Here is a 21,122-nt window from a genome sequence, read left to right as displayed (position 1 = left end):
GTCCGTAGCAAACTTTGTCAACAGGGAGGTTCCTGACCAGGATTCGATGACTCTTACGATTGTCTATGGGGAGTAATTTGAAAGTCATACAGACCATTAGAAAGGGTGGAACACTCACGAATTAGATTTAATTAGACAAGGCAAAGCTTTTATATGCTTTTAGACAAAGCTAGACAATACTACACTTTGCTTTGTTTTTCAAAGAACCCAGCTGACCGTTAGGTCATCGAAAATTGTTCTTGATAGCCTGTTTTAGGCGTTCGGTTACCGGGGAATGGCGGGAAAGTAAACGGAGAGTGAAAAATTCGAGAAAGGGAGCGCGGAGTGGGGGTGGGAGCGAGTCCCACCCAGTCTTACCCTAGTTTATCGCTTGCCGTTTACTTTTGCGCCATTCCCCAGTATCTATTTAAGTTGTGACTATATTTTACAAGTGTAATTTTCGACTTCATTTACACGACGGAACGATTGTAAGCAGTTTGAAACGCATTCTCAGTTTATGCGTACGCTTAAAATGATTTTAAATCATTTGTTTGTCTTTGAAATTTGGAAGGTTGAAGATAGAGTGGTTATCGCTTTACTGTCGAAAGTAATTCGCGTTTGCTTTGGTGTTGCATTATTATGCTTTGTGATTGGTTAATAAAATCTCGCGCCACTTTTTCAGCCAGCCAAAAAGTAAAACCAAAACCAATTGTGACTTGCTCGCGTCGGATTTCCCGCGCTTCGTGACGACAACATGTGTTCACTTTGAGTTTTGATTGGTTCACTGGATTGTCTGTGTTCTATAATTCTACAGCTTAATTATTGCACCTTTCAGTCTAAAATTTGGCATTAAGTATCTCTGTTTGACTCTTACTAACACTACATTTGTTTTCCGGTGTGGATCCTTAAGGAGCCGATAAATAAGCAATTCTGTGCAACGTGCTCATACATTACTCTGTAATAATATAAACCATTTCTGCGATCAAATAATTCTACTGCTCGATTATTACATTTTTCGAGCTAAATTTTTTTAGGGGAGTTTCTCCGTATAACCCTTATTAAGCCTACATTTTTCGTTTTGGTGCAGATAATTGGAAGCCGAGAAATCAGCAGTAATGTACAACGTGCCAATACATAGCTCTGTTCTTATGTAAATTATAATTTATGCGATGAAAGTATTCGTACTGCTCGGATATTACCCATTTTGAGCTAAAACTCTTATTAAGCGCACATTTTCGTTTTCGATGTGGATTGCGGCCGAGAAATTAGCAATTGTGTGCAACGTGCTCATAAAGCACTTCAAAATGCAATTTTTAGCGGAGCCCCATACCCATAGAAGATCCCCAGAAATAGGAAAACCGTGAACTTGAGTTTTCATGGTCATCATGGCTAGCGGCATGGCTCGCGGGCGCGTCCGTACGTACGTACGGTGTCGCGCACTTCAGAAATAGATAAACCCTCACCTATTTGTTACTGGGCATCGACGTTATGGTCAATTGACAGCTGTCAATACAAGGTGTCCGCTGACCAGTATCACGTGACTATATTGCGGGCTCAGGTGTATAACTCATGAAGGTAACACGTTTTTATAAAGTTGACCGCTGACCGAAAAATAGTTTTTCTATTGGATTGCGGGCTCATTAACTTTTTTTATGCCTATGGTCAGTGAATTCAGATATTTAAGTAAAGGGCAAAGTAAATTATCGGAGAGCTACGCTTTTAGACCTTGCTAAATCTATTTAATAAATAATTAAAACAAATCAGTCCACCAGTAGTCCGGCGGCTTAGCTCCTGAATTGTGCGATTTTTGATACAAGCACCAAACTTTGCGGGATTACAAGCATTCGCATACTAATCAATTCTTGATATAGTGCCAACGCCAATTTCCCATTCTCAGCTAGTAAACAGCAATGAAATTTTCAGCCGAGAAGCCCCTCCCCCACGAAGTACTTCTTCTGTACTTTTATAAACCTTTTATTGTAGATTTTTATTCATAAATACAGATATGAATGCTTTAAATTAGGCTTGCAATTGTTATTTTTTACCATCTGTTTTACACCAATAATTTAGTTGGAAATTATTGCATGGGAAAAGATTTTTCGTTCCTCGCCCTCTGCTCCCTTGCGTCTTTCGTTTTGCGCTAGCGTCCAGGTCTCTCGCGATCGGTGAACCGTTCGCAAACAGAAGAAAAATAGGAAAATATAGGGTTGTGAACAGTCTAAATTACAGCATTTCATTCTAAATTTTGTACGCGCGATTTGGTATCACTACCTGACATAATAGTATTTGTCTATAAACCAGCTGCTCCTACTAGTGTCAATTTGAGAACGATCCTAGAAAGAGTCCAGAGGAGCGCCACTCGCCGGATACTAATTAAGAACTAGAATCGGCGAGATGTCCTACAAACAACGACTGCTGACTCTTCGCTTGCTACCACTAACATATGACAGGGAACTAAGAGATCTTTTATTTCTCTATAACTGTATTTCTGGATACATAATTTTTAACTATAAGGTCTATAAGTAATTAATTAGATTTAATGTATTTTTTTAAAACATTTAAGATTTTTATCGCCATTCTTACTAGTTTTTAGGGTTGCGCCTCGCATGGGTAACATTATTTTCCCGTTCGCGCAATTCCTTTTTGGTCCTTTTCTTTTTTTTTAATTATTTTTGTAAATTTTGAGATCAATAAAGTTGATAGACAAACAAATATTTCACGAAATTTCATTGATTTTAATAAATTACGGTTTCCATGGTAACCGATGGTTTTCAGACTTGGCACTATATCTGAAAAAACTTCTGTTGGTGACCACTTTCATTGTGCCAAGTTTCATGCTTGTATCAAAAAGTGCACAATTCAACTAAAATTTCGAGCTAAGCCGCCGGACTACAGTACAAATCTACGGTAGCTCAGTTTGTAGGAAGCAGTTCTTCGGTATACGCGTCATTTTCCGAGTCGTTGGTAAAAATCTGGTAGGTACCTTGCAGTGTTTTTTTTTCTTTCTATACTTTTTAATCAGTTATCTGTTTCATTGGAAATATAATGGTTAAGTGGACGCAAAAAATTAATTTCAGCCGCTGAAAGCGGTGGAATGAGAACGCTGGTAGTGTACATTTACATACGCGATTTATAAAACCGGTTTCGTCTAAGACTTCGTCACTCCGTAAGGATCGCCAAACAAAATATACAGTGCCATACAAAATTTACATTTACTTTCTACACACTAATTTTGTATGGCGATCAACTGACGAGGTCTTAGACGAAACCGGTTTTATATATCGCATATGTATGCGTAGAGAATGAACTCCTTAATCGTAGCCTAGTAATTCTTATCCGATAGGCTGAATTTCTAACTGTCGTAAGATATTCTTCTAACTGATAGTTCTTTTTTATTTCTTTGTGTGTGAATTTTTGTCTAGAGCTGTCTGATGTGCTATTTTTGGAAATATTTTTTTCTTAACTGTTGTTTAATTTTAGAACGAGCATTCGTGATATGTTGTTTAGTTGATATTCATGTTCGGGAAGAAACGCTTTATATAACACAGGATCAGGGTTGTTTTATGTTTTAACCTTTGCAAATAAGAGAAAAGTGACGCTTTTATGTCTATTGATAAAGAGTATCGACCAAGTTCTACTCTGCAGGAAATGTTCTCTGCCTAACCATGGGACATTTAATGCCTGTTTGCAAAATTGAATGTGAACTTGCTCAATGGTACTTTTATCGAAATTAGTTTTGTATGATTAGAGTTTAGACAGCCATACAAAAGTATGGGTTTAACAAGGGCGTCGAAAAGTTTATTTTCTTCTCACAATAGTTGATGAATCGATGTTGGAAAGTAATCTTTTAGTTATCGAGATAACTTTGGTCGCCTTTTTGCTGAGAATTTCTCTTGCATGAGTGTAACGACCAGATGATGTCATTTTAATCCCTAGATATGTTTGTTTGTCAACAATTTTCAAAGTTTTATCGTCGTATTTGAAATCTTTTTTTATCAGATACCAGTAAATATGATGATGTTTGATTTTTTGGTGTTTACTTTAAGCTTCCAGTCTTAAGCGTTTTTATGAATTACATCAAGTGATTCTTGCAATCCTTCTGGAGAATGGCTTATTATTATATGTCTACAATAGTACGCACGCTCTGATTGGCTGCTGAGCGGGCATTATTTTCTTGTAATGACCGGGCATTATGAAAATTTTTCTCGGCTCGACGGTTTTTTGAGTTGTGAGTAAAAGCTACTAGTGAGGGGGTAAAAACAACAAAAAATGCCAACAAAATATAACTATCTTTTCAATAACTGAAAGAAAAATATAAGCATACCGATACTTCTTTAGTATGAGCGACGAAGAGAGCCACAGAGAGCGAGAGCGAAGTTTTACCTGCAGTGTTTTTCTCTTGATTATACTCTTTTTTGAATAGTGCTTAAAGGCCATATAATAAATAACTTATTAACCTCGTCCGTTCGGTCATTACAGGGGAATCTCAGACCTCGACCTTGATGTATTGACCTCGCTGACGCTCGGTCAATACATCAAGGCCTCGGTCCGAGATTCCCCTGTAATGACCTCACTCTCGGTTAATAAGTAGTATATACTAACAGATTATCAGCATACATCATACATCAGCAGTTAAAGGGAAACGAGGGTCTAGAACATTTAACCTTAAACTTTTGAAAAGAGAGTCCGCAAAGCTAGTATTGAGCTAGCAATCGTTTTAAAAATCAGGCACATATCACTGAACATGAGCCGATCGAATGGTTTGAGGTGGCTTTATTTATATTTTTCACGTAGAATAATAAACCTCTGGCGCCCGGGATGGTAGACTCGCAAAGTTTTACGTTTACAAAAAATCGCAGGACAAGAAGAAAATATAATACACTTTTGACGCTGTTCGGGCGAAAATTCTTATATTCAGGTGAATCATAACACACTCATTTTTGCAAAGACCATGGAAGTTACGATCGATTGTCCATGAAACTACTACTCTATTCTAATGTCTGTCTGATCGAGATTCGATGAAGAGAAATCTCTTTCAAGCTCTGTAGAAGTGTGAGCAAAAATAAAACATCTGAGTTGTCGTACGTGCATTCAGACATTTAATAGGCTTCGGCGACATCGCCAAGGCTTAAATTAAAATTCGTCGATAAGCAAATGTTGTCTTAGCATCGTTGTTCTACCTTTTTTTTTAGCAAGATTTTCTTCTCGTTTTTAACGCAGTAAACCTTTTACCATTTTAAGAATGAGTTGGTAGCCTTAAACAGAAGCTAGAATTTCCGAGAAAATCCACCGCGATTTGTATTGGTGTAATTTAATTAATCATTTTTTTTTTCTCGCATGCAGTCGTCTAAAAAAATGTTTTACAAGGCTTTATTGGTCATTTTACCACTGAAAGAAAAATTGCAATGTGTCACTTTCCTGCTCGAACTGTCTCCTACAAACTCAAAAAGAACAACAACAGCCCACCACTTTAGTCGCAATTGTGAACTTGGTGCAGATTGCGTAAAGTAAATGTCTGTATTAAAATGTTGTTATTTATAAAGTTCAATTTAAACTTTCGAGGACCAAACGGTATTAAACCCAGAAATACCATCTCCTGGTAATAAATGCTTTCTGTTTCCGTGGGCTTAACTTGAAAATGTTTGCAGCTACAACAGTCGCGATTACCAAGACGCGATTGTGTAGGCCCGTCGGCGTCGGATTCAACTGTTTCTGGTTGATCTTGAGCCATACTTGAGTCAACTTCTTTTTCCAAGGACGTGCCGTGTTTTGGCTCGAGCATAAACAGACTTATGGCTCCATCTGACACGATTTCTGGCACAAGAGATGACTCCGCGCTTTTGCTCTTTATGTCTCTGTTGACATCTACTCCCACCATCTTCCCCTCCTTGTCTTATGCAACGTCATAGCCTCGCTTGCATGATGGAAACAAAGATGGCCGCTCGCGGCAGCAAATTTATCATTTTGCTGCCCTGATGCCCAAAATTGAATGTCAACGGAAATTATTGCTATTTTCAGTTATTTCATCGTACGAACTTTAATTTTAGGTAAAATTTTGCTAGACCCTTGTTTCCCTTTAAGTGATTGATTGTCTAACTCTACCCTTGTGCATTTGTTTGCTCTAAAATATTGCGGAAAATCATTCATAATTAAAGAAAAAAGAACTGGACTTAATCCATCGCCTTGCCTTATGCCTTTGTTGCACGAAAAATGTCAGTTATTGTGTTTTGCAGCTCTTAATCGCGGAATACAGAGATTTAATGACATTCAGGAATTTGCTTTTGATGCCGTATTCTTTCAGTTTGTAAATCATCCTAGACTGCCATACGCTATCAAAAGCTGGATGGATGGATACATAACTCTTCATATCATACGAAAGCCGAATTCAATGATTGTTTTATTATTCATTCAAAATATTTCCAAAGCTCTTAACACACAAAATCATCTGATGCATTTAAATGAATTCTAATTTCGGCGTAGAGTTTCCGCAAAACAATGGCCAACTCAATCGCTATTCATGCAATTTCTTTCCTGAAGATAACCTTTAAAAATTTGGTGACTTCCCTTCGAGGATTTTTGTGTTTTTGCTATCTTTATCATCTAATACTTTGGAAAGTTTTTTGTCGTAATTTTCAAACCTGGCGACCATTTTCGCGCTTTCTAACTCTGCACCATCAAAGACGCTGTTGCGTGACGTCAATCGTCGAAAAATTTTTCTTTTATTGGTCGATGACGTTAATCGTCAAATAATAGAAACTTTTTCCAAGTTTGGTCGGTGCTAGCCGGTTAGCTAAATAACCTTCATAAAATTCATGCTACTCTAAAGGCAAAGACTAGGGCGCACCCAATCCAGGCTTGTTCGCGCGGTTGTCTCCCTCTCGTTTTTTTTTTTGCTCAGTTTGCGCCAGGAGACATGCATTGTTGTATTTAAAACTTATGTCGCGCGATTATTTGTGTTTAACGACGTACGGCGCTGATCGGTTTTGTTTTTGCAAAAAAGATTGTGAGCACAGAAGATTAGAGTGTGGGCGACTTCGACAACAGTTGTGGAGCAGATCTAAAGTTGCGCCAAGGTGTGCAAGGCTCTAAAAGATCACGCTAGTACTGAAGTGGGAAGCGTTCCATTGCCTAATGCGTAAAAAGCAGCACTTTAAATTCAATAGGCTGAAGTTCAAGAGGCAGGAAATTAATAGAGGTATAACACGATCAGATTTTCTTCACATGGTGGAAAGCCTTGGCGCAGAATACCACCATTGATTTGTTTTGGTTTAATGTTCCTAACCCATAACCCTTATTATAACTATATATAAACAAACAACACAACCAGAATATTTGTGGGGAAAAGGGGTAAGGGATGAAGCACTCCAATTAAGAATTGTAGGTCACTTTTCCTAGGATTTCCCCAGGGGTGATAATCCCCCAGGGTACTCAGTACGAGGTGTTAATCCTCAAGAGGGGGTGATAATCCCCCAAGGGTACTGAGTGAGAGGTGATAATCCTCTCTAGGGGGTGATAATCCCCCAGGGTACTTAGTGAGAGGTGATAATCCTCTCTCAGGGTATGTAGAGTTGATAATCCTCTCTAGGGGTCGAATCCCCCGGGATAAGGAGTAATAAGAGTCTATGGGGTAAAGGGTGACCTCTATGGGAGCACTTCATCCCGAAACCCATCTTTATTAAACATCAATAAAGTCAATACTTTAAACTGAGATTAGCACTGTAATGAGGGAAAATAACCTCACTATTATTAATTAATTATAAAGCCTCTGCAAACCGGCTACTATGGCATGTGGCAAGTAGATATGTGTTCCTTGATATACAAGTAGTTCCGGTACATGTATTAGAATACCAAGGTATTGCAATGAGAACTAAGGTGTAAACAGTAACTTCAAATAACGACTTTAAAACCTATGACAATAAAATTATTCCATAATAATAAACCAGCAGAGAGGGATAAAACAGGGAAGGGTGGGAGGGAAATTTTGGTTCTGTGATTGAGGAAAGTGCAAGAACTGTGTTGTGCACGGCTGAGCATGTGATTATACAGTGCGAGATTTCACGTGCACGATACATGCTGATTGGCTGAGCGGGATCACCCGACATATCACCCGACATGGGTAACTCATATATGGGAAGTGATCCATGACCGGAAGTGACCTGATTTATTCTCTCTACTGGGGTGTATGGTTAGACATTAACTATAATTTATATTTTGGTATAAATTGGCTTTAATGTTCCTAACCCATAACCCTTATTATAACTATATATAAACAAACAACACAACCAGAATATTTGTGGGGAAAAGGGGTAAGGGATGAAGCACTCCAATTAAGAATTGTAGGTCACTTTTCCTAGGATTTCCCCAGGGGTGATAATCCCCCAGGGTACTCAGTACGAGGTGTTAATCCTCAAGAGGGGGTGATAATCCCCCAAGGGTACTGAGTGAGAGGTGATAATCCTCTCTAGGGGGTGATAATCCCCCAGGGTACTTAGTGAGAGGTGATAATCCTCTCTAGGGGGTAATAATCCCCCAGGGTATGTAGAGTTGATAATCCTCTCTAGGGGTCGAATCCCCCGGGATAAGGAGTAATAAGAGTCTATGGGGTAAAGGGTGACCTCTATGGGAGCACTTCATCCCCACCAAATACACAAAAGGTGTATTCCCCATAGACGATAGAAACAGTACATTCATGTACTTGTATCGAATAAAATCAAATCGCGAAACTTTGTTGCTTAGAAATATATGCAGCTACTTCAACCCTTTGAGCACCAATGGGACCAACATCTAATGTCTCCTCACATATACATGATGGGAATGAATCTCGTAACTTGCGGGTAGAGATAGTAAGAAAAATTCAAATAAAATAAAATATTAGAGGCCAAGGAGGAGAAAATGCGTGTTGATATTGGGGCACAAAGGGCTTAAGTACGTCGTAAATACATCTATTATGTTTAAAAATTCTCCCATTAAGGGGCTAAAGATGTGTTTTTCTAGCGAGGGTTTTTGAAACATCAGATAAAACAGAATGAGGAACTCTGACGTATCGCTCGTAACAGTCTGAGGACCACCTACCCATTGTTTTAATTAGCCATGCGGGGAGCCCAACTGATGCTGCTGTTGTGGCAGCCCCAATCCTGTAACTATGCCCAGCATAAAGGGAAGAATTGAAACCTGACCGGGACAATAGGGTCCTGGTTTCTGATACTAGAGCTGTTTTAGTCAGGGGTGTGCCCGAGGAGTATATGAACAAAGGCCCAGAGGAGGTGTCTCTTGCCTGCAGGTAATTTTGCATGGCCAAAATTGGACAGAGGGGGAGACCAGTTTTCCCTATAGTGATGGTGTGTCCAGAGCGGAATGGGTCTGTTTTGGAAGCTTTGATGCCCAGTGTCATAAAGTTAGGATTGCCCTGGTGAGGGAAGAACCGTACATCCCTTGGGGTAAGGTGAATCTCAGGTAAAAATTTGGAATTGCATGTGAGTTCACCCAATCTCAGAAAACCAAAAAAGGCTAACGTCATAGCAGCCCAGACCATGAGTGAATCACAATGTTTGGTGTAGGGAACTGCTAAGAGAGCATAAAAAAGTTGCAGGTGGTGGATAGTTATCGGGAGTCGTACCCTAGTATTATCCCCTTGAGAGCGTTTGACTCCCCGGCAAACCAATTGGAGGCGCACGAATTTTTTAAGATCGAGCTCATAACCCATACGGATATGGAGGTGACGAACGGCCGCGAGGTAGCATTTTATCGAGGAGTGTTTTATCGATTGTGCTAAGTATGCGACAAATTTCATTAATAGTTCTTCGTTGGCTGGAAACATCGGTAGATTTGGTGGCCTGTATAACTCGCAGAAATCCAAGAACTGCTTTTCCCCTGAACTGTAGGTCTGATTGGTGGAGGCAGCGATTGATAGTCCAAGGTACCGCTGAATGTCAGCATTCAGATTTGTAAAAGTTCCTGTGGCACCGGGCACGGACTTGGGTCTGCATACGGAGCCAGCATACGAAATCGTTTCAACTGAAAACGAGAAAGGGAGTCGGCGATTTCATTTATTTTGCCTGCGATGTGTTGAACTTGGATGTAGATATTGTATTTGAGGGTTAGAAGGGTCAAGTGACGAACTAAATCCATGACCCGTGGTATACGAGACCGCTTGGAGTTGACAATGCTAACTACTGACTCATTGTCACAATAAAAAAGGATGCGCTTGTTGGAAAAATGTTCACCCCACAAATGGCAGGCCACTACTAGAGCAAATAATTCTTGCCAGGCAATGCTGATGCCTGGCTCTCCCAATTTTTGGTGGGGTTCCCAGGGGCCAGAAAACCACTTGGATTTGAATATTCCCCCATAACCAAGTGCGCCTGATGCATCTGTGTGCAGCTCTAGGGTCTCCGAGTCAACCCAGGAAGGTGCCAGGAAAAAACTGGCCCCATTCCAGTTAACAATAAATTTCTGCCATATGGTGAGATCTTTGAAGAAACCTGAATTAAGCTTGATGTGGTGGTGCGGTTGCTTGACATTTCGTGTCAATTCGATCATCCGCTGTAGAAAGGGTCTTCCCGGGGGAACGACCTTGCAGGCAAAATTAAGGGTCCCGATGAGTGATTGTAGTTCTTTCAACGTACAGGACTTCCTGTGTTGGAAAGAATTGAGAGATTCCAGGATACGACTGACCTTGTCCGGAGGAAGTCGGGCCTCCATTCGATCAGAATCAAGTATAATACCCATGAATTCGATAACCTGAGTTGGGCCAGCTGTTTTGTCAATTGCTATCGGAATGTTAAGACTCTTGAATGAGAGTAACATGCTTGTTAAACTCTCCTGACAAATTTGACTATGTGGGGGCAAAGCTGATGCAGGCTCGATAATTAGGAAATCGTCAAGGATATGACAGACAAATGAAATTGAGCACTTTTTCGCTAGGATCCACTCAATGGCGTCCGAAAGCTGATTGAAAATGTACGGCGCACTCCTCAAGCCGAAAGGTAAAACTTTTTCATAGTAAAACTTGCCTTCCCAACATATGCCAAACAGTTCGTAATCTTTGGGTTTGATAGGTATGAGCCGAAAGGCGGATTCGATATCAGTCTTGGCAAGGAAACATCCTTGCCCAAGGCTTTGAATGCCTTGGATTGCATTGTCTATTGTAATGTATTGGAGGCTATGGTCCTCCTTTGAGATAAAATGATTAATACTAGTTTCCCCTGACTTCGGGAATGACAAGTGAAAAATGGTTCTAAATTTACTGGAATGTTTTTTGGGTACCAAACCAATGGGTGAGACCTGAAAGTTGGGAAAGGGTGGATTGTCATAGGGGCCAGCAATACGACCAAGAGCCACCTCCTTAGCCAGGTTGGAAGTAACAATATCGGGTTGGGCCAATGCTGTAGGCAGGTTTTTGCAAAATCTGGGGACCCGGGGCCCAGTATAGCCAATACATGCACCATACCTAAGATTATGGCATAACTGATTAACTAAAGTACGGTCGGGATGACCATCAAGAACTTTTTCTAACGAGTTAACATTTACTGGAGTTGGTAATGGATAATATTTACCCTTAGTGCTTAGATTTACTAGATGTACTGGATTTGGTATCCTTGCTGTTGTATCTGCCTCGTGGAGGGTTGGAGGGGGAGCTACAGTCCCGCCCAGGGTGGGGCCCCCCGCACTTATTGCAGACGTGTCTAAATGCACATGGCTCTCTAAGACAGGATCCTGTCCTATTGAAATTATTACAGGTGCCTCTAGGTGCGGCCCCGGTAGAGACACTGACATGGGGTCCTTTTGAAAAAAGAGGGTATTCTTCCCTCAACACAGAAGGGGCCACTGTAAATATCATGAGCCACAGCTGCTGGTTGATCCTTGACCATACAAGTGACTTGTCTAAAGAAGCCTTCTGACGGAATTTAAAATCGTATATACACCATCCCAGGCCCTTATGAAACTGAGCTGCATACCTTATAACGCTCATGTACTGTAAAAATTCCTGAGATCTTAAGGGGAATTTACGAATAAAAATACTCATATAAGTACTAAATGCGGTAGTCCACTGTTCAATGTCAGTGATGGAGGTACTTGAGTTGGCTTTCTTGCAGACTTTGATGACAGAGTTTTCCATTGTAAGGGTTAGGGGATCACCGTCATCAAAGGCCGATAAATTCTTAGGTAACAATTTCGATAGTTCGAAGAACTCACCGGACTGGATTTCTTTGACGTAATTGGCTGGTACGTCCTGCAGTGGGTTTCCGTACTCCTGGTTGTTTCCATCGAGAAGGTTTGGCATCCCTTGAATAGTGGCGGGAGTTGTTTCGTCCTCGTGCGACTGAGCGTTGACTTGTTGGCCAACCGCATCATTCTTCATGGCCTCCACTGCGGCGAGGGCAGCGCTGGTCGCAACGGCTTGCATGGTTTCGTTTACTGTGGCTGTAACGATGGATTTGATTTGAGCGAGTTGGACGCTGTTAAAGTTAGCCTCTTGACCGTCTTGTCCTTGGCTGTTTGAGCCATCGACGGTGAGTGGGACTGCCTGACTTGCTTGTGTCTGTTTACGTTTTCTCGCCCCGCCGACGGCCGGAGCGCTCTTTTGGGCCGCTCTCGTAGCTAACTGCTTTCGTGGAGCTTTTCCATCAGTAGATTTGCGAGTTGTTCGCTTTGTAAGAGCCATTTCCACAAATAAAACAAGTAAATTTTGGTTCTGTGATTGAGGAAAGTGCAAGAACTGTGTTGTGCACGGCTGAGCATGTGATTATACAGTGCGAGATTTCACGTGCACGATACATGCTGATTGGCTGAGCGGGATCACCCGACATATCACCCGACATGGGTAACTCATATATGGGAAGTGATCCATGACCGGAAGTGACCTGATTTATTCTCTCTACTGGGGTGTATGGTTAGACATTAACTATAATTTATATTTTGGTATAAATTGGCTTTAATATTGCGACTCACGTTCTACCGTACTTATTATTTTAAGTTTTCCTTAATTTAGAATGTAATTTTGCACAGTTTTCCCTCCATGATCCGGAAATGTACCAACAAAATAAAAACTTTCTTTTTCGTGATTTCGGTAAGTACGATAAATAACTGAAGAGATGTGCTGCGAAATCAAAGATCTACAAAAAGTAATAAAAATAATATTTGGTAACCGACCTTGTCTTTTGGCCTTTGTGTTGGATTCTTCACTTCGTCTCACCGATAAGGAACACCTCTTCGCAGGAGAACTACAAAGAACTGCTAACTGCAGTTGCTTTATACCACAGTTACCTCGCTTCCATGTTCGCAGTTGAGGACAATACACCCCCTGCCTTTGTCGCTGGGATTTATGTTTTCCTCGCGTTTCTAAGTTCGAAAGAATTCACATCCTGTCTGCTTTTCCAAAAATAAACATTTTCATCCCACTGTTAAGTGCAATTAATACTTAATGACTGGCTCCAAGGGAAACAGTGAGTTTAATTGAAAGATTAATATTCGTTTGCCCGAGACCCTCAACTGAGAATAAACGCTTTGCAGTCTGTATTTACTACTTAATTTGAAAACGACATGAATTCATTCATCAAAAATGTTAACGCTGCGCGATGCTTTGAGCTTTATTCGCATTCGTGTTCATAGCGTGGTTTCGAGCCGCACGTCCTGATCACGTGCAAATTCAAGGCTTAAGTTGTGTCGCCCAAGGGGGTTTTTCATTCTGGGGGGTAAAGAAGTTTTGACGCACGTCACGTAATACGTTCTCGTCCAATAGAAAACTGAATTTCAGTTGGGGTGTATAACACAATTCGCTTTATTACCACAGTTACCCCATTGCCATGTACGTAATAAAAGACGATTTACTTTCTACCTTTGTTGCTAGGATGAATATTTTCTTTGCGTTTCCAAGATCGAAAAAATTCACATCCTGCTTGCTTTTCCAAAAATAAACATTTTCATCCCACTGTTAAGGTATCAGTATAACCCAATTTCTCACAAAAATGGCAAACGCTGATACTGGCATCACAAGATGGGTCAGCAGTAAAGGTCACGAACACGCTGCACGGAGAGGATATAATTCTTCCCCATTCCGACCACGAGGAAGCAGACAGTAGAATGTTTGTGCATTGCGATTATATAGCAAATCAATTACTGGACGCCAGCAATTCTTTCCAGAGGGTCATCATCTTCTCCCAAGACACAGATGTAGCATTTTTATGCTGGTATCACTTCAGCCAACTGTCTGTTCAACAGCTTTGGTTCCACACAGATACTGGAAGAAACAGAAGATTCATTCCTGTTCATGACGCTGTCGAAAAAGTAGGTCAGATGTGTGCAATCTTTTACCTGCCATACATGCTTTGACAGGATGTGATTCAACTAGTAACCTTCACGGCATAGGCAAAAAAGGAGCGTTCACATCACTGAAGAAATGTAAACTAAGATGACTTTGATGGACTAAAGAACCTTGGTAGAGACTGTGCAGTTATTAGCGATGAGACTGTGACTGTTTGTTTCAATTTCATCGGACTTCTTTATGGTGAAGCCACTTCAAACTTGAATCATCTTCGGTATAAGCTTTTTACCAAGAAACACCTGGACAGCAGCAAACTTCCGCCTACTGAAGATGGTGCATTGTACCATGTCAAAAGAGCAAACTATCAGTGCTTCATTTGGAAACAAGCCCGGGAGAGAAGTCTTTCACTTACATCACCAGATGGGAATGGATGGATCAAGGATGAGAATGGTGATCTCATTCCCAAATTGATGGAGGAAGATCCAGCTCCAGAAAGTTTTTTAGAACTGATTGTATGCAGGTGTATGAAGCGATGCAATGCGAGATGTTCCTGCCGGAAATTTGGCTCTCCTGTACGGCCGCTTGCACTTGTTAAAAAGAATGCAGCAACGTCGGTCAAGATGAAGAAGAGGAGGATCTTTAACCCTGTATAGTCAGGTGGAGACGACGGGAGGGGTTTAAAATTGCTGAGGATCGTTTTTAGTGGGTGCGTGTGTCAATCATTTGGTCGAGTAAGTTAACTTTTGTATAAAAACCATGTTTTAAATGGGTGTTTCAGCAAAATTGGTGTTATTATGCTGAAACTCAACTTTCAGTGTTTTTAATCTATATTTTTTCCATTTTTTCAATTAATTTTGAAGCTATTCGCACATTTCTGACATTTTAAATTTTGAATTTTAAATTTTGAATTGTGACGTCATCAATATGCAAAATGACGTCATGAATGATACGTGAACTTTGAATACTATTGAGTGAATGCTTTTGAGGATACATGACCATGTGGCCGTGGGAGAGAATATTGGGAGGGTGTGGGCGGGGGAGGGCGGCGGCACAAAGAGAGATCATTCGAGCTCACAGGAAAAAATACATCCGGGCTTAATTAAAAGTGTTTAAGACAAGACGAATGCAGTGACTACCATGCAAGAAGAGTAATCTTTTCTTAATGCCTTAGATTAAAACTCGATATGTAACTTACGTGCTTGCCTTAACTTAAAAGTGTGACTTCCCAATGTTACAGTTAACTTCAGCTTCCATAAATTTCTTTTTAAATTAATTAAATTTCAAATGTAAAATATTTAGTTTGATTTAGTGAAACTTCAACTCAGCTAATACATTACTCCTCAAATTTGGCTCATTAAATCGGTTCTTTTTTCCAATTTGATGGATTTCACATTCACTTTGTGGTCTATTATCGCTTGAAATGAGCTACAGAGCTGCGTTAGGACAAAAATAACATATTCTTGTGCACAATCTTACTTGATTTATAAAAAGGTGGCTTTCGGGCAGTTAAGGGATGTGTGGGGTTTCATTTTTTTTGAGGATACGGAGAATTGTTCGGCTTTCTTCAAATGAAATGTTTCCCTGTTTAAAGTAGTGATTTCAATTTTACTTTTTTTTTCTTCCTCTCTCTCTCGCACCCCCCCTCCCCTTAGATTTACTTGTGGTTAGTTTAGCCCAGTCTCTAACTCCAACCCCTCTCTATCATTTGACTTCTAGTCGCGCGCGCTAACTTGTAGAACAGTTGTGATCTAGCTTTCCATTCTGCTGTCTAAAGGACGTTTGCCGGAGGACACCATTAAGTCCTATGAAGGTGGAAGTCTAACAATTTGCAAGTTTTGCATCGGCTGTTATTGTACCTTAGAACAAAGCTTTAACGGGTTGAACTCTTGACTCGCTACGTTTTGCTAGGTACAGAAAACGTTGTGCTTGCTTTTAGACAGCAAAGGTCTTCAGCCACATCAACTAGGACTCGGAACTAGACTTTAGGACTTTTTTTATGGCGGTCATGGCGGTATTTGGCTTGAACTTATCCTCGGAGGTATTGTTGCCTTTTCAACGATTTCTTCCACATCCGGGGTATTAGATTGTGAATAAGATGAGAACGTTCACAAACAGCGCAGCTGATGGTCGAAAGAAAAGTAGAATTCTCTTCATTTGATGATTAATTTGCCGTTTGGCTCAGTTAGCAATCAGCGCGTTTTGTGATTTGTCAGAGAGAAGCAATTCGATATGCGTGGTTTTCGGCCGTGAACTGACATGAAACATATCGAATTGTCTCGCTGAGTCATGAATTGATTAGTTATTTTAATCCTCAATTCCTTGAAAATGAAGCGAACGTCGATGTAAAACGCCTGTTGATAGTTCATTTTAGACCATGCATGGATTAAGAAAGCTTCAGTTCAGCTCTCGCTCTAGCACTTTTTAAGTTGGTTTTCAGTTGATGTTATTTCATTGTTTCATGTTGTAAACAAGTTAATTAAATTGTAGAATTCATGACTTGAACAAAATGCCGTAAATGCAGTCTTCTTGGTTCGAAAAGACATAAATTAGAGTAATTAACGTTCACCTCGAGCTAAAACTAGCCCTCATTCAACGCTCTCTGCCGAAATATGGCTCAGAACTATAGTGTTGTGTCAAAATTCAGAAGACACCTTTTATTAAAACAAGGTAGATTTTTACCCGCCACTTGACAGAAATATTTGAAAATTAAGTACATCTTCCATTCCGATATACGCGGAAACGCTAGTAATTAAGTTTACTCGTTTCTCTTACAGGTATTTGACGGCAACTGTGACCACTTCACTCCAATGATAAACAGGTTTAATCCTGTTAGGGCCCAGTTTGTCAAGGTTCTTCCTCACGACAATCCACAGGCATGAAGTTGTATGAGGCTTGAGCTATATGGCTGTGACTAATAACTAGGTATCACCATCACAAATAAATACTAACCAACTGAAAGGGCTGTATAGGGAGTTATATACTTCCCTCGAGGTCATGAAGCACGGACCTCGCGGTTAACAACTTTAATCGACTTAGGGTAGCCGAAAGCCGAAAAATATATTATCGTTTGGTCTGACTTCACTCAGTTGTTTGGTCAATTGTTTTACCTTCATGATTAAAAAAATAATGGCACGTGATTAAAAACTGAATGCCACGTGATTGAAACTTTTTGTCTGATGTCACGTGTTTAAAAAGTGATGTCATGTGATTAAAAACGGATGCCACATGATTTTAAAAACCCAACATCACGAACTGTCAATATGTCCACAGTCGGGAGAACTCGTGGTTTTTCCGAGTGAAAAGAAAAGAATTAGACACTTTTCGGGGAATTTAACGGGGATTTGCCATAAGCAGCAATTGTTTACCAGACTTAGTGATCCAGAAAAGCACTTCAAAAGTTTATTACAGAAACTGATTGAAGTCATTAAAACCCAAGGAGGTTAGGTGAATTCGAAAGTATTTGAGTAAACCCTGGCCGAACTAGTGTTTGCATCATTCTTATGTAAACACAAAGAAGCCATTTTCCAGTTCTTTTATAAAATATTAACACGTGCCGTCTTTCTGTGTCTTAACCGCTAGTTGACCAATCAAAACGTGCGTTATATCATCAAAAATTATCAAGTCTGGTTAAGAGTCTCCCTCCCCTCCTCCCATGCGGATTGTAGTACCCCAGCAAAATTTTCTGCATGTTATTCTTGTTTCGATTGAAGCCTGAAAGTCATCCAAAAATGACATTATTAAAAAAAAATAAGCTAAATAAATTACTTTTTGTTTTCAGATAACGACAACATGATGAATTTGCATGAAATCAAGGCAGTTTCTAGTTAAAGATTCAGTAAAATTAGGGATAATAAAGATAGGAAGCTTACTGAAAACAACTAACTGTGAATGAAGTAAAATAGAAAATAAAAATGAAGCTAAAAAGAAATTTTGATTGATGTTTCTTGTAAACGTTCATAAAGAACTGCGTAAAGGTCTTCCCATGAACTACCCCCCTTTAAAAGAATTTCGCAAGAATTGACAAATAAAAAAATAAATTTCTATCAGTTTTTGCTGTTGTTTTTCTAAACAACTAACTTGCAAATGGCCACTTATGGATAAAATAACACTAATGAACTTCATGTCACGGGATCCCCCAGAAAGATATCAATTGATTATTTTTTATTCGTTTCATTTGGTTCCATATTTCATTACGGTAATTTTTTTGGGATATACCTGCGTGACATCATTTCCTTCAACACATACGTACGCGAGTCATGGTCGGCAACCGGAAGTTTAATTTTCTCATTTTAACGTACTTGTTCTGTCTCTTACGGACGGTTAAGGTTTTGGTTTGGTGACAATAGGTGCATTTGATTGACAATCCGGATTTGGATTATACAATTCAAAATCTGTTTTTGGATTTTGTGTTTTATTGGGAATTTGAAATCCGGATTTCCCATTCGAATGCATCTTACATCTGTGTCTGACGTTTCCGACGTGATTTTGCCAGGACAGGACAAAAAACACGGTTTATCCTTCAAAATCCGATTGCTGCCTGTTTCTTACGTTTCTTACTTGTGTTTCTGTCTAGCCCACTGTCTGTCTGTTTATCTGTCTGCCTATCTGTCTGTCTGTGCGTCTGTCTGTCTATCTATCTGTGTTTGTCTGTGCTGCTCTCAGTCATTCAGTCAGTCACTCAGTCGGTCATACCATCCATTCAGACGCCTCTGTGGCGGGCTTTCAGAATAGCCCAGAGGTCCCGATCCCTGGCGCAGACGAGAAGGATCGCGGCCTCTGGGGACGAGATTGGGCGAATCCTTCGAATTCCAAATGCTGTCTGTTTCTCGCGTTTCTTACGTGTCTTTCTGTCTAGCCCACTGTCTGTCTGTCTGTCTGTCTGTCTCCTGTCTATCTGTCTGTGCGGCTCTCAGTCAGTCAGTGAGTCAGTCAGTCACAGTCAGTCAGTCAGTCAGTCAGTCAATCAATCAATCATTCTACCATCCATTTTTATTATCAAGCCCGTAATAAGTTTACATTCACTGTATTATCACCATTAATTATAATGAACTCCGGGATACATTACCCAAAGTTTTTTATCTTTTCATGCTGCTGGCTGTTCGTGTAACAATACCTGAATAAATCAAAATATGTGATTTGCCATAATCATATGCGTATGTGTGCTTTTAAATTTGTCTTTAACATCTTGTTTCCTGTCAGCTAATATCATGGTTATTTATTACAGTTCCTTCTTGCAAAGCCAGACTAAAATGAAACATTTTAAGTGCAGAATGTGCTCTTGGATGATTAAGTGGGCCCTCGAGTTATAAGGCGCTAATCTGCTAACTTGCTATAAAGTAAACTATAGCAAGAGAGGGGGAACTACGTAGTCGTTGAGAAAGAAACTGCTTCCATCGATGTTGTCAAAATCGGCTGTGTTTGCAAGAAATGTGAAAGTATCATTGATGTTCCAAACATTTAATGGGGAAACTGAGGAAAAGCGTTCCGAGTATCACGTTTGGTGTTTCTTAAGTATCTTGCAGCAAATAAAAAGAAGTCGACAAACATACCGGTAAAACAAAATGCTTAAAACTGACAACTCATTACATTTAAACTTAAGCGAAACAATCATTATACTATCAACTGATCGACCGCATCAGATCATTCTGTACTATCGATTGAGTCTCTGAATTTACATGTCAAATACGTATCAACAAGATAAAGAACTACGTCACGGATTTAACCAGATTTTTGAACAGCCAAAATTTATCTTTGTGTCGCAGGAAACCTAAAAATAATAGTTCAATTTTATGAAAAATTGCTATATTAGAGCACCGAAACTGTTATAAACGAGCATCTTTAGCTGCGAATGGCTCGGATGGAAACGGATTGCAACTTGAAAAAGTAAGGCTTTCTTTTTCAAGTTGTTTCCACGCGTCTTAAAAAAAGCTATATTTTATAGCCGTACTGCTTGACTTTTATCCGCAAATTAAGACTAAATTAAGGTTATGTATTCTTAGGTTTTTTTAGGTTTTGTTCCCCCAATTTACAACAGTTTAAACAAAAATCCGCAAAATCCCCGTGACATAGCTACTTTAATCGAGTTAAAAAGTGATTTTAATCCTATAACCATTGTCCAACCACGCATCCTGAAGTCAAAACTGTTCAACAAAGCTTACATTTAAATCAACTTGAACTCAACGCATGTTTCGTATTCTAATTTTTAAACTCATTTGATCATAATTTTGTTTCACCGGTTCCCGCAACAAACAACCACCAAATAAAAGCGTTCTATGATAGATTATTTGGACGGGCTGAAGAGTAATCTGGTTGTTTACCTCTACAGTGGACGGCTTTAACGTGAGGCTTAATAATGGCACCTTTCCCATTGAGTAGATTTAGACGATTTAGGTTCCTTCTTGTAACCCGTATAACACCACTTGTAGTTCGTGCCGCGAGATCTTGCACACGAGTGCCACGGTTGGCAGCAGTACTTCCAATTCTTCGAAAGGTCAGTGTAACACCAGTAGTAACTCTTTCCATGGAGGCCACATTCATGTGATGGCAGACACCTTTCTCCGCTAATAGCGATGGCAGAGGATCTCATGGAGCAGCTTTTAATGGTGTTTGATTGTGAATCTGTTAGGCATGTCGGGTAACGGTCTCTTTCGTGTAAATCTCTGAACCGGCATTTGTCCACACAGCAGTAGTCCCAGAGTCCTTTCGTATTCGTGTAACACCATCGGTAAGATGTTCCTTTCGAAAACCCGCAGCTGGACTTAAAGCAGCGATCACCTTGATATGTTACGTCTGAGTCATCTGCTGAAAGATCTGGAACGATCAAGTATTCGTCTTGCAGTGGAGTACGGGCTTGATCATTAGTACCTCCCTGTTTGTGAGC

The 21,122-nt window shown here is 40.0% G+C and overlaps 1 protein-coding gene and 1 long non-coding RNA gene across 2 annotated transcripts; one reads left to right on the top strand and one right to left on the bottom strand.

Moving 5' to 3' along the window:
• Positions 1–11,536: 11,536 nt before the first annotated feature.
• On the bottom strand, positions 11,537–12,644 carry LOC144630865 (uncharacterized). The gene has a single exon (XM_078489238.1). The coding sequence runs from the start codon at positions 12,641–12,643 to the stop codon at positions 11,537–11,539; it is 1,107 nt and encodes a 368-aa protein (XP_078345364.1). The 5' UTR covers position 12,644.
• A 4,321-nt stretch (positions 12,645–16,965) lies between these two features.
• On the top strand, positions 16,966–18,170 carry LOC144630992 (uncharacterized). The gene is made up of 2 exons (XR_013566652.1): positions 16,966–17,164; positions 18,021–18,170. It is a non-coding gene; the product is annotated as an uncharacterized LOC144630992 (long non-coding RNA).
• Positions 18,171–21,122: the final 2,952 nt, after the last annotated feature.

Source organism: Oculina patagonica, chromosome 11 (assembly GCF_052425735.1).
Source record: "Oculina patagonica isolate OP01 chromosome 11, crgOcupat, whole genome shotgun sequence".
NCBI classification, from domain to species: domain Eukaryota; kingdom Metazoa; phylum Cnidaria; class Anthozoa; order Scleractinia; family Oculinidae; genus Oculina; species Oculina patagonica.
This window is presented reverse-complemented; position numbering and strand designations above follow the sequence as displayed.

Coding starts and splice junctions, on each gene's coding strand:
- LOC144630865 (XM_078489238.1), bottom strand. CDS start 12,643: ATGGCTCTTACAAAGCGAACAACTCGCAAATCTACTGATGGAAAAGCT.